Below are 14088 nucleotides of genomic sequence, written 5' to 3'. Positions count from 1 at the left end.
ATGTGCCAATTTGGAGTGCCCTTATTGCTTCACAAAATTAGGATTGCCAGAGAGGTACATGGCGGCTATGTGTGGCTTTAGCTCCGGTGCTTTTCTGTCTCCTTTTCTAAGTCTTGAGAACCTTTGCAACAAAATATTGTAAAATAGGATTCTATAGAATGATTGAATACAGTTATGGTATGGCATTATGGGTGTAATAACATGGTGGATGTAGTCCACAACATCTGGAGTGCCGAAGGTTGCCTATCCCTGGTATAGAGTATGTTAACCGTAACTGTGTCTGAATTTGGATTACCCTAGAAGGAATTGTTGAAACCACTTTAATATTACAGGCACATTTTGGGATGGCGCACCTTGTATATCTCATATATATTTTGCTGCTTGAGTGAAAAAATTATCAAGGAGGCTTGGTTCCAGCGCACAGCTCAAATTATTGCATGCCTTACATTATAGTCATTTGCAGTACACTTGTATGAATAAAGCACACATTTCATTCACATCACAAATCCTTCACTATGCATCGAATAAACCAGTTATTGGGTTACTGATATCATATTAAGCGCTTACAAGACACCCATATCACATGACACCTAGAACACTTTTCTTCCCTGCTTTTATTTAGGAACAGGACATTACTCCTGGAGTGCAGGTTTGGGTATTTACCTGGTAGGTGAAGATTTCGGGTGGAGAAAGACGGAAGAGGCAGTGTAATGTTAGGAGCTGTCAGTGCACACAGTATATTCCTAATGTTACTGTCATAGAACTCCCTGCAAAGTACCATGTGTTGTATAGATAACACTGCAGAGCAACACTGATATTAAACCGTCATCTCCACAATAATGGGGTTTCTATACTGATTGTTCTAAACTGCTGCCTCACAGTGAACTTAATTGTTTATAATATAGGAATCTTAGGGTTTATTTCAAATAGAGGTGGAGAAATATAAAAAATAAAGTGACACTCTAGGCATATGGACTACTTCTTCTCAGTGAGTTGCTCTGGAGGCCATGTCCTGCAATGTAAAACCGTGCCATTCTCCAGTAATGGTGGTGTTTTCAGGTTTAAATGCCTCTAGTGGTAGTCACTCTGACAATGGCAGTGCAGTGTAGGATAAAAGGTAAGTTACATGGGCAAAATACCTTTTTTTAGCCCTTGCGGTGGGGGTGGAGGGGGACGGGACCTGAAAGCTGACTAGGACACTGTAGCGTTAGGAATACTAATTTGTATAAGTAATGAAAAAAACATTGTATTGTTATTAGTTAGAAATAACACAGCTAAAAGAGAAGCAGAATGGTAACTCTAAGCGATCTGCCGCACAAAGCTCAGTAATGTAGATGATGCTGGATGGCACTGTGAAGGGATCTGGTTACACCATGCACTTTCCTCCCTAGCTTTGCCCTAACTGCTTCCTATGGTTTCCATACAGGTTGGGACTCTGTCAGTGACTGGAAAGATGTGCTGTCTGGGGGAGAGAAGCAGCGTGTTGGAATGGCTCGCATGTTTTACCACAGGTCAGATCTTCCTAATGTTTATAAAAATAAAAACAAATATTACTGGACTTTCTTTGCTTTTAACCTGGCATCAGACCACCGCAGAGCTTCTGTAGACAAAATAAAGTATTCTTCTAACTGTATGTGCTCATTACTTGCCCTTAGTAATCTATTAAACCCACTCACATATTTACAGCACAGCCGTACGTGCCTCTATTTGCTTTACGTCAGTGAATGGTTACACTTCTTCCATATAGAGAGGCTGTGCTACTTCCATAAGAGACTGGGATGGGCTGTACTCTTTCATCCATTTCTTCCTTTGGACCTTACAGAAGCTGCTTTTATATGTGTTTGTAAGTTCACATGTAATTTGTATGTGGAGTCATTGAACGTGTCCATCTCTCTTATCTGCAGACCTAAATATGCTCTCCTGGATGAGTGCACCAGTGCTGTGAGTATTGATGTGGAAGGAAAAATTTTCCAGGCTGCAAAGGATGCTGGGATTGCACTCTTGTCTATCACTCATAGACCCTCTCTCTGGTAAGTTTTCAGATACAAGTCGTTTTGAAATCCAGCACAAAAGCACTTTTCCCGATCAAACCACGGCAGTGTTAACTAAATAGTTTCGGAACTCCCACTTGCAGCAGTTCGACAGAAAACACATTTTAATTCAAACGAGAATGCACTGAACTCTTTAATAGGGTGTTATGGATTTCGGTTCCACCAAAACTAGCCTAACGGACAAAAAAAGAACCAAATGAAATGGTCCAGCACTACTTAGATGTGTGTTGCTATTGTCTGGTGCCAACAGGTGATGGGTAGAGTTTTGTTGCAATAAAGGGCCTTTATCAAACGTGGTTAAGATCTTTTTCAAATCTTCTATACATTTTCTATTGGACTGAAACATTAACTTTTACTTGAGGGCATCAAATAAAGAAGAAATTGAAGGAGTGCTGGACTATAAAAAAATTTATGTTTTTTTTGTTTTTTTTCTAACAGGAAGTCTTATTTTCATGTTCTTAACAACAATAGGATGTAGGCAAGTTTTTATTTCATGCCACTAAATCACAAAAGTAAAATTTAAGTTCAATCCAGCTTCTCTATCTCTCTCTTCCTGGAGACTTGGTGCATGCATCCCCATTTGATTCCTTGAGTATTCCTATTTTGTGTCTGGGTATTTGGTCAAATTTTCTCCTTGAGTAGATAACTATAGCATTTGTAACTATTGGTTCTTCCATAAAGGGAGGCTGCCCTATACAGAACTATTGGCCCTTTCATGGAGGGTTGCTGCCATATGCAAAGCACATGATATTTATAACCATATTTTCATGATGACATAATTATGTCCATGTTAAGTAACCGTTCCTTGTTCACTTGTGCCAGTAAACCTTTGACGCTGGGTTTTACTTTTTAACACATTAGTTGGTGGTATGCTGCCACCATCTACTGGCCATTTTAAGAATTACACTTAGTGTAATTCTAAATGAAGCCTTGTTCCCAGTCGATTGTATAGAGATCGGTGCTGTGCAATTGACATAGCCCAGCGCTGGGGACAGGCTGGGAGACCCTGCTGGGGTCTACTAAAAGATACCTACACCCTAGAAAAAATCGTGGCTAAGTTATAGGGCGCAGACTGCTAGACCTACACAGAGCTCATTGGTCAGTCTGGGGTCACTAAAAATTACCCAATCTTCCATACAGGAGTCCCAGGTATCCAGGATTTAACCCTGCTCAGATCGTCGGGTAGGCATGTAAACAGCTGTTTGCAGCTTTGACTTCCAGCACTGAAAGGAGCTCATCTAAAAGTTTGGGGCTACTTGATATGGCCCCAGCAGACAAAGGGGAGCCCCAGGTGTCAGTTGATTTTAACCCTGCGAACACCAATTATGGATGATGTTCTATGGCGCCCTACAGGCTTTTAAGTCCACTTTATGTAGGACAGAATAGACTATGCTAACATACTTAAAGGGAGAGCGTGTATAGTGTTCTGAATACAAATCTGCATTCCTAACACTATTGAGCTCTCTTTCCTTGCTCATCCTCCTTCCTCCTTCCCCCTTCCGGCAGCAAAAGGGTTCTAAAACCCTTTAGTTATTTGCCAGATTTCAGCTCTGAAGTTCCTTGGCGCAGGGTTGGCATACCACCTCTGACATCATCGGGGGTAGGGAGGGTTAATGCGCATGCGCCACTAGTGCACTAGGCAGTCCCTTTAGGAAAGCATTGCTTCAGTGCTTTCCTACGGGGATTTTACTGACGCTGGATGTATTTGTGCAGAGCGTGAGGACGTCCAGCGTCATTTAGGTGACCAAAAGTCAGTTGGCAACCAAGAAGCACTAGAAGCAGTTTTAGTCCTGCAATGTTATCATTGCAGTCTCTCAGAAACTGCAGTGATTTACATTGCAGGGCTAAATGGGACAGGAACATTGCACCCAGACCACTTTAATGAGCTGAAGTGGTCTGGGTGCCTATACTGACCCTTTAAGTGTTTAAAGGACCACTATAGGCACCCAGACCACTTCAGATTAATGACATGGTCTGGGTGCCAGGTCCCTCTAGGATTAACCCTGCCTGCTGTAAACATAGCAGTTTCAGAGAAACTATGTTTACAAATGGGTTAATCCAGCCGCTAGTGGCTGTCTCCCTGACAGCCGCTAGAGGCGCTTCTGCGCTAGACGCCAGCGTCCATAGGAAAGCAGTTAGAATGCTTTTCTATGGACTAGCTGAATGCGCACACTGCTCTTGCCGCGCATGCGCATTCAGCCGATGACGGCCAAAGGAGGAGGAGAGTCCCCAGCGCCGAGGGAGCCCGGCGCTGGAGAAAGGTGAGTTTTTAACCCCCTTCCTCTCCATTCAGCCCTGCGGGAGTGGGACCCTGAGGGTGGGGGTACCCTCAGGGCACTATAGTGCCAGGAAAACAAGTTTGTTTCTTGCTCAATTTGGCATGTATGTATGCATGTGGAAGTGTTTAATATTAAGTAATCTTCTATTATCAAACTTCTACAAAGCTCTGCAAAGGGGCTGAACCAGCACTTCTACAAACTGTCAGAGCTTATTAACCCTTTAAGGACCAAACTTCTGGAATAAAAGGGAATCATGACATGTCACACATGTCATGTGTCCTTAAGGGGTTAAAAGCACTCTCCATGCACCTTCATTTGTGGTTTGAGAGAAGGTCCGTGCAGCTTTCCTTGCAAGCAGATAGGTGTACTACAAATCCAGTTAAACCCTAATTGTGCAGAATTATATAGAATACAACTCTGCTTCCATAGAAAGTTAAGTGAGACAGGTTTCACCCACCTCCTGCTCTGCTGAGAGATAGTTACAGAAGCTGCAAATATAGATTTGAGCAAATACAGGCACTTTTGAGATTTTTTTTCCCCCTTGCTTTTGTGTTTTGTATGTAATGCATATTTCAATGAAATACTCTTTTGCCACTAGGTGGTGCAAACGACATTAAAACGTGTACACGTGCAGACGTTTTGTGTTGAGTAAAATGTCTTCTACTAGGTTAATTCTGTTTAACCCCTTACGGACACAACTTCTGGAATAAAAGGGAATCATGACGGAATATTTCAGTCACGTGTCCTTAAGGGGGTTAGACAAAATATGGAAAGCATGTCTCATAAGTAATTTGAGGTTTGTACCTTACATGTGCCATGATCCTTCCTAAGTTAATGTCGATTTGAAACCCCAGTTGAAAGAATGTCTTTAAAGAGGCATTCTAGGCACAGTAACCACAGCCCATTGGAGCTAGCAGGCTTATTATTATTATTATTATTATTGCCATTTATATAGCGCCAACAGATTCCGTAGCGCTTTACAATATTTTGAGAGGGGGGATGTAACAATAAATAAGACAATTACAAGAAAACTTACAGGAACAATAGGTTGAAGAGAACCCTGCTCAAATGAGCTTACAGTCTATGCTTCTGCTAGATCTGCTATCCAACACTTAACTTGCTCTATTTATGCTGCTGAAATTACACTTCAACATTCGCAATGTCAACATTGTTCATTTGATTCGCTGAGTGTTGTCAAATCGCGGATAAAATTGTGATTGCTAATGCGGAACTTTAACCTCCTCAGTAGTAATACGGCAAACCTCATGGACATTGTAGATCAACCACATCTGGGGATCTGAATTGTGACTACCCCTGGTACCTGCAAAGAATTGTGTAGTAGCGTGTTCAGAATACCCACTGCATTTAAAATGTAACTATGTCGTTTGACCAATTTACGAGCCATGTGCTGAATTTCATACAGGCAGAATGAATTCCTGGCAGATTATTTTTTTTACTCTCTGCAGGGTGAAAACCAATGCTGGGGAAAAGGGGGATGTAAGTCAGGTTTTATAAGCTCAATTTCATTCTGCAATGCGGAAAAAAACATTTAATCGAGTATACTGTGTTGTGAGGACAGTATGACTTGTCATTGGTCTTTCATAGTTAAAACTGGTTACCGTAAATTGAATGCTAAGGCTTACATTTGAGCACGAGTCATACTGGCATTTTTATTGCAGCCTTGGAGTTGATTAGATCACCTTTTTAAAGGAGTGTGTGGTTTATTGAGAGATGGTAAATAGTATTGTAACTCGTAAATTCTAGGATTCTAAAGACTGACACATGTTTACATTTATTTTAAGGAGTGTTATTGAGGCACATCTAGGCGGGAAGAGTTATTGAGTTTATTGCTCTATTCATGAGGATCTATTAGCGATTTGTCGTTTAGTAGGTTATTTAGAAACACATTGAAGGCATATATATATATATATATATATATATATATATATATATATGTTAGGTGCTTATGATAGTACAGTGTGAAATACCATAGATAAATGTAGGATAATAAAAAGAGCAAGTCGGTTGTGGTGTGCCGGAACCGACGATGAGGTAGGCCTGAGAAAGAAGAGGGCCCACCCAGGAAAAGAAATAGAAAGGAAATAAATGTTAAAATGTGGTGTGGTGGGAGGGTCATTCAATGCTGACCTCGAATGGTAAGGAGCAAGGTAAGGGGAGTGCCTTAAGTAGGCTAGAGGCAGCAAACCAGCCCCTCCCACAAATCCAGGCAAATTGCCTTAATACATATCTATATCAGTACATTAACACATGTACTACAGTTTAACACACTGCTAGGAGTTTTATTGCTGTGGAACACTGGGGAACATCCACAAGCCCATGCATTTTCCCTTTTCTGAAAAACCCTAACCTATAAACAGTCAAACAAAATATAAGTGAAAAAAATGTATCTTCTATCCCACACTACCACCTAAAAAAAAAACAGCTGCTCAAAACCATATACAAACGCAAACAAATCGGAGATGCATTGATCAAAAAATAAATATATGTAACCAGTGTTTGAATAAACAAACCCTAGTATAGTGTAAGAGTATTTGAGTTTTGCATGTTTTTCATTTTTTATTTGATTATTTATCACACATTTTTTGGGGGGGGGGCGGGTTTGCCCAATATGCCACTAATTCTTGTGTTTGTAAATCTAAGGACTTCATGGTAGGGAAAACGGATTTGATCTTAAACAATGGCTTTAAGAAAATGCACACCTTTAGTTTAAAGGAAAGTTGAAAATTAAAACGGAGGAATGAAAGCATTGTTTTGTAGAAAGTCCAAATGATTTAATGGAGGTTAAAGGAACACTGTAGGGTCAGGAACACAAACCTGTATTCCTGACCCTATAGTGTTAAAAACACAATTTAGCCTCCCCCCCATCCCCCTAAATATAGTGTAATCTTACTTATATTTTAGTATGCTGCTGGCTCTGCCCCTGATCTGCCTGCTTGGCTGACCTCATCAGAAGTGGTAGCCTGATCCAATCACAATGCTTCCCCATTGGATTGGCTGAGCTTGTCAACGAAGCAGATCAGGGGCAGAGCCAGCACAAGCCAAACACAGCCCTGGCCAATCAGCATCTCCTCATAGAGATACAATGAATCAATACATCTCTATGAGGAAAGTTCAGTGTCTCCATGCAGTGGATGGAGACAATGAATGTCAGTCACACTGTGCAGCACTGCCCCAGGAAGCACCTTTAGTAGCCATCTGAGGAGTGGCCAGTGGAGGTATCCCGATGCTGTAATGTAAACACTGCATTTTCTCTAAAAAGACAGTGTTTACAGCAAAAAGCCTGAAGGCAATGATTCTACTCACCAGAACAAATTCAATAAGCTGTAGTTGTTCTGGTGACTATATTGTCCCTTTAATTACTAAATATTAAATAGTATTGATTAAATCACTGTCATGGTTATTCCTTACAGTGTGAATTGTCGTGAAGGTAAAATTTTAAGCCAAATTGGAAACGTAGCTGACTTGGAGAAGGTTTCCAGTTCAGCCTAAATTGTGATATTTACACTGGATTCCTAACAATTCACACTTCAGTGAATACAGCGTTTCTGTTTGCATAGAGCGGGAGACAGGGGTTGCATAGAGATGAATGGAAACCGGAGGGAGGCAAGGGGTTAAATTAACTGTTAACCATCTATAGGCCCTTACTGTTTCTAACTCCTGGGATCTATTCTGTATATACAAAACATGGAGCGTTTACAATATTTTACTGTTACGTGTCAGCTCAATGAAGTGGTCTGGGTGCCAGGTCCCCCAGGTTTTAACCCTTCAGATGTAAACATATCAGTTCAGAGAAACTGCTATGTTTACATTGCAGGGTTAATCCAGCCTCTAGTGACTGTCTTCCTGACAGCCACTTGAGGCACTTCTGCGACGCTTAATGCGAAAATCGCATCCAGCGTGCAGAACGTCCATAGGAAAGCATTCCGCTCCACTCGGGAGCTGACGTCGGCAGGGAGGAGAGGTAACTAGCGCCAAGGGAGCCTGGTGCTGGATTAAATTAAGTAACTGAAAGGGTTTTAACCCCTACAGCGCCGAGGGGGGGGGACCCAAGGATGATATAGTGTCAGGAAAAGAGTTTGTTTTAGTGATCCTTTAATGAATTAACATCACAATCCAATTCAATCAAGGCAAAAGCCATGGCACGCCATACAAATGAGTAACAGAAACATTGATTCATTTCTATTCTTCTCTGTACACTTTCTCTATGCCAACTGCAGACAGAAAGGACCAAGCTTAAAAAATGATTGACAGGAGCTAAGATGGAGGGGCCCACTTGCAGAATAAAGAGGGGTAGATTTCTACATATAATTTTTAGCATCTCACAAATGCACGCATGTTAGATATAGCGGATAGGTAAACAGAATTTTAAAAAGCCGTAGGGAGTAACAGTTCACTCTTAAATAGTACATGGCCTCTTCTAAAAAAAAATTGGGGGGGGGGGCTGTAGATAAAAAGATTGACCGTTATATGTCAGTCACAGAGGTACATACATCCTGCAAAGATTTGGGAGTTCTCATTAGCTGGGCAAGATGATATGATGAAGCAGTGACATGCTTTGTATACCAATTGAAGAAAGGAAAGTGACAGAGGATGCATAGAATACATGGAGTTAATAGTGTGTGCAGTTCATCAAGCTAGAGGAAGTCTGAATTTTCTGACCCGGAGCTGTCTTCCCCTATACCAGTACTGTCACAGTTGGGGGATCTGGCTGTGTTCCAGCCCTGGCCCCCATATAGGGGTTTATTACACAACAGGCTGTTGTTTTCCGCCTCTGCACACAGGACAGTGACATTCAGAAAAAGACAAGGCCACATTAAGAGAAGGAGATAAGGAAATGTGACCACTTGTTTCCTCTTCTTGCCTATCCAGCCTGCTGCTTGCATGCACTGTCTTGTCTTGTCTGAATTTTCCTTTCTTTTTTTTCTCTCTCCTCCTTTTGAGTTCACTGGAAACTATTTAGAATTTTGTCTGTGCTACTTTAGGGCATGTTACGCACTGCAAATAAGGATTCATCATGCTGACCTACTGAGATGGGTTAGGAATAGAATCCTTCTCTAAGTCTGTACATTCAGACCATCTTACCTGCCTGGAACTTCGCAGGGTATGGTGCTTGGAAGTTTGTAACTGGTGCAGGACTCCCGTTACAGGAATCCTGTTGTTTACTTGAGGTTCCATAAATTGGCTTAAGACTGAACCGCTGAGTTGTATTGCTTAAAAGAACACCATAAGCATTGCTGTTTCAAACATTGTAGCATTTTCTTACGATGTAGAAATCAACAGGAACATTCCTTTAGATATGATACAATGACCATGAAGACTAGGCAACACTTTTCTGTTCATTTGTAACGAATAACATCATTTGCAAATTCTCTTTTGATATATTAGCATATCAGAGATTCAGTGTGCACGTAGGTATTCTATTATCACAAATATTCTCATTCTGCATGGGGAAGTAGATTTAAAAAATATATATATATATTTTATTTTGCATTGCAAATTCTTGGCGCAAAGGCCAAATATCTGATATTTCTCATGTAAGGATTTGGAACATATATGTTTATTTGGTAAGCAAACTCACACCTGTCTTCTGTAATCACAGGAAGTACCACACCCACCTGCTACAGTTTGACGGTGAAGGAGGCTGGAAGTTTGAGAAGCTGGACACCGCGGCCCGGCTCTCGTTAACAGAGGAGAAGCAACGGCTGGAACAGCAACTGGCCGGCGTGCCCAAGATGCAGCTGCGATTCAGTGAACTCTGTCAGATCCTGGGAGAGGACTCAGAAGTGGGGACTACGGATGGGAATACTGACTCGTAAAAGTCTGTGTAAGAGAATTGCCACTTTGTGCCACAACACTTTGACCACGTTTAAAACCAGAGACGTGGCACCAGGCTCCCACTGGTTTGCCACAACTTTTGTTTTTTTGGGTTAAAATAATTTCCAAGGGCCCTTGTAGTGGATTTACGCCACTCAGTTCAACAACATCAATAATTCCATTGCTCGGTTAGAATGGCCTGCGATACACTGCAGAGAAATCTATTACAGATCCTTCTGGCTGTGCAGGAGTTAACATGCACTTTGTGTCACTAGGCTTCCATCCCACCCCATGTGACTAGCTCTCCACTCTGAATGTGTTCTTGGAAGCAGAAGACATTTCCTATTATTGTTAGGTGAAATATCTACGGTTTTAACCCAGCGGAAAGTGTGAAGAGGATGGGTTTGTGTGCTAATTAGTGTATTGGTCTGCGAGACCCCTCTATCACAGGCACATACTCACTCTCCTAATATGTGCATTAGTTCAATGTGAAAGGATTTTTTGTTTGTTTTTGTTTGCTGCACGGACTAGCAAAATTGAACACCTTGCATGCCAGGATGTAGGCAGCATCCAGCTCACCCTGCTTTGCACACAATCGGTTAATTCCATATAGCCTCTACTAGCCATGTATGATGTGGCATGTGTGCCCCAAATATTCTTAAGGAATTCCTCGCAAATTAAAATGCATGGAGCAGACTTAATCGATGCATTGAATTCCTTCCAGAAGTCACGGGGTTACTTTTCCTTCCGAACAATAGCGGGGTCAAGAGTTGTGGTCGCAGGCAATTCTTCTTGTAGGCGATCTATTTATATAGTATAAAGTGAAGTTAAAGCCCATTCAGAAAAAGGCAATTTGTATTATAATTTGTAGCACAAATGAAGGAGGCATCCCCTGTTGTTCTCTCAAACATGGGTGTCATTTCCGCCAATAACATACATTTTCTCAGGTATCCTGCCTCAAGCTTTTTCTTTTCTTTTATGCTTTTTTTTTTTTTTTTTTTTTTAAATGTTATTCTGTAATTGGAGATTGAAATCGATATCCTTTGCCTTTTCATACAGTCACGTATCCCACATTTTCTGATCTGTCTGGGCATGTCAAAAAAGAATCAAGAGTAAAGTAAGAGACGTCCCTACACACTTTGTGACTTGATTCCAAGCGTCTCAGTCACTGATAAATTATATGCAGGAGTAAACTGTACATTTGGGGTCCTTAAATATATGGCCTTAAATATATGGCCTTGCGGACATTAGGGCCAATTGTTAAGGCGGTCATCCCAAAACGAGGATGTTGTAAATGCAGAAAGCAGAAAGCAAGTTGCTGGCTTGCCTTGATTTTGTGGATCTCATACGAATGTACCATGCAGAGGGTCTTGGAATAAAAGTACTGTCAGTAGAATGTAGCCATTAATGTGCTGCAGGATTAAAAATGGCTTAATCACAACAGGGATCCCGACGCTGTGATAAGTTAATTGCTTTCAATCCTGCTGCATGTGAATGCTACATACGTAAAGTATTTTTCTTGCAGAGTGCAAAGCGTTTATATGCACCCGTGAAAACATGGCAATCTAGCAGCCCTGTGAGTACAATGCCTGACTCTGGTAATCTTCCGGGATATTAAAAGAATAATTCGCCGTGGTGCCACAGAAATGCAGTGACACTAGAGGGATTGTTCATTCAGCAGTTAATTACACTGAGTTGGCAATTGACCTGCAAAATCTAGGCCATATTGGAGTTTGTTTTTTTAACTACTAATTTCATCTTATTTTTACTTTTGAGCACAGACCCTCTAAGTTGTTTGAGTGTCTGTTAAGTAAGACCCAGTCATTAAACTCCATTTCACAGGTCACTTAATATAAATATATATATATATTCACCAGCACATGAAGTCCTGTCCAGTCCAATGAAAGAAACCCCATACTCTGCAGTGTGACTCATTACCCTTGCTACTAAATCTTCCAGTTTTGCTGCAGTCAGTTGATCTGATTTTGAGCTGTGAGTCTCTAATCACACCCACCCTCCCATGTGTGCCTAAGTGGTCATCCAGCTCTCATTTTCTGTCGATAGCTTTCCGAAACTTCCCCAAATTTATTTCCAGACCTTCTAAAGTCACGATTAACAGCTTCGTTTTAAAGTGACACAAAATCGACTTGACGCACTTTCCTACTTTTTGAGAACATGCGCTTATTTCAAATGGGGAATTGAATCCATTTACCAAGTGTTCTAAGCATGGCCTTCTACGAATATGATAAAGGCACTTAGTCATGCATAACATGACCAAGTTCCCGTTTTACTCTGCCACAATTGTGGCTAAAATACTTTACCCATGTCTGATTAGGTATGCATAGCTAGACATTTTATTTTTAACAACTCTTAATCTATTACAATATCAATACCAAGTTATATATTATACCAGATCAAAACGGGACTCTGTTATCTTAGAAATTACCCCCATCTCAAATTATAGTGAACAGTATTTTGTGTCTGATGCACTGAATCTTGTTTCAATCGCTAGTCCTTTGGCTCCTCTGGCCAGTGTGAATGCCCTCCCAAAATCATTGGCTCTTTAATTATTTTTTTTTTCTCATTTCACGATTATTTATCTACATTATGTAAATGTTACTCGTAGGGACATTATAAAGCAGTGCATGCTGGGAGAGAGACACATTGCTGTTTAACTGGAATGTAAGTGTTCATCACAGTGGGAATAAATACATTGTACCAATCACCTAACTTAATTGTGATTGACATTTTCCAGACAATTTCTCTGGTTGTGTTCCACCTAGTGCCTACTTCTGGTCTGTATGATGGGAGAGAAAATAACTTGCCGTGTCTTCCCTCTAGAAACCCATCAGTAACACTCAATAAGTGGCTCTGTCTTTGCGGTTCCCCTGTGTCAGGCGAGAGGATTGACAGCAGATTTCTCAAATTTTTCATCAGGAGCACTCAGGCTGGCTACCTGGTTGGCAGGCAGGGAGGTAGGAGTGGGTGGAAGTTAGATTCAGGACATATATAATAAATCTCAAACTGTGTAATAATTATTCATTAGAGCAATTACACATGGATTTTGCAGGCCTTGTAGCCACTTTGCGACAGGGTCTTTTAGGCAATGAGAGTATATTCCACACTAGAGCTGAATGTCCACTACAAAATGGCTAGTGGCAAGTTCAAATTGAGAGATTGGTGTCATTGTTAGACTGGACAGTCACTTTGATGTAAGTTTTGCATAGACACGTGTCACTTTATTGCTTTTATTATTTTTGGAGGGGGATTGTTTGGTAAATTTCTGGAACGGGTTAATCTTTCCTTGCAATCTGCAGTATGGACATTAATATAAGTTGCATATGATTAAATGGGAGCTCACCATGGATTGGGAGAATATTAAAAATATAAACGTCCAAGACCATCGTGGGGTATTCATTCACGATGAAATTTAGACTAACATAGCCAAGGAAGGATTTTTGTTAGAGATTTTTTTTTCAGCACTTATTTGCCAACATTTTGCAATTCAGTCTTCAGTTCGGTTTGGTGAATAAGGCAATACAAAGTGCATACTAATATGCATGTAGACAGGTGTAATTCCCACTCCCAGAGACCAGGATCAAACATTAAACGGACACTATGGTCACCAAAACAACTATAGCATAATGAAGCAGTTTTAGTGTATAGATAATAACCCTGCAGTTCCACTGCTCAATTCACTGCCCTTTAGGAGTTAAACCATTTTGTTTATGCAGCCCCAGGCACACCTCCCTGCATGTCACTTACGCATCCTTCCCAAACACTTCCTGTAAAGAGTCATCTAATGTTTACACTTCCTTTATTGCAAATTCTGTTTAATTTAGAATTTCTTATCTCCTGCTCTGTTATTAGCTTGCTAGGCCCTTCAAGAGACTCCTGTGTGTAATTGCAATTCAATTTACAGA

The 14088-nt window shown here is 40.9% G+C and overlaps 1 protein-coding gene across 1 annotated transcript in view; it reads left to right on the top strand.

Moving 5' to 3' along the window:
* ABCD1 (ATP binding cassette subfamily D member 1) overlaps window positions 1-13452 on the top strand; it is a 62417-nt gene extending 48965 nt beyond the window's left edge. Inside the window, exons 8-10 of the mRNA XM_063432721.1 lie at window positions 1427-1511; window positions 1905-2030; window positions 9951-13452. Of these exons, the coding sequence (XP_063288791.1) occupies window positions 1427-1511; window positions 1905-2030; window positions 9951-10167 (428 nt within the window). The 3' untranslated portion in view covers window positions 10168-13452. The remainder of the gene's footprint in view (window positions 1-1426; window positions 1512-1904; window positions 2031-9950) is intronic.
* Window positions 13453-14088: the final 636 nt, after the last annotated feature.

Source organism: Pelobates fuscus, chromosome 9 (genome assembly GCF_036172605.1).
Source record: "Pelobates fuscus isolate aPelFus1 chromosome 9, aPelFus1.pri, whole genome shotgun sequence".
Classification (NCBI taxonomy): domain Eukaryota; kingdom Metazoa; phylum Chordata; class Amphibia; order Anura; family Pelobatidae; genus Pelobates; species Pelobates fuscus.
The sequence above is the reverse complement of the archived record's forward strand: the minus strand, read 5'-3'. Positions and strand labels throughout refer to the sequence as shown.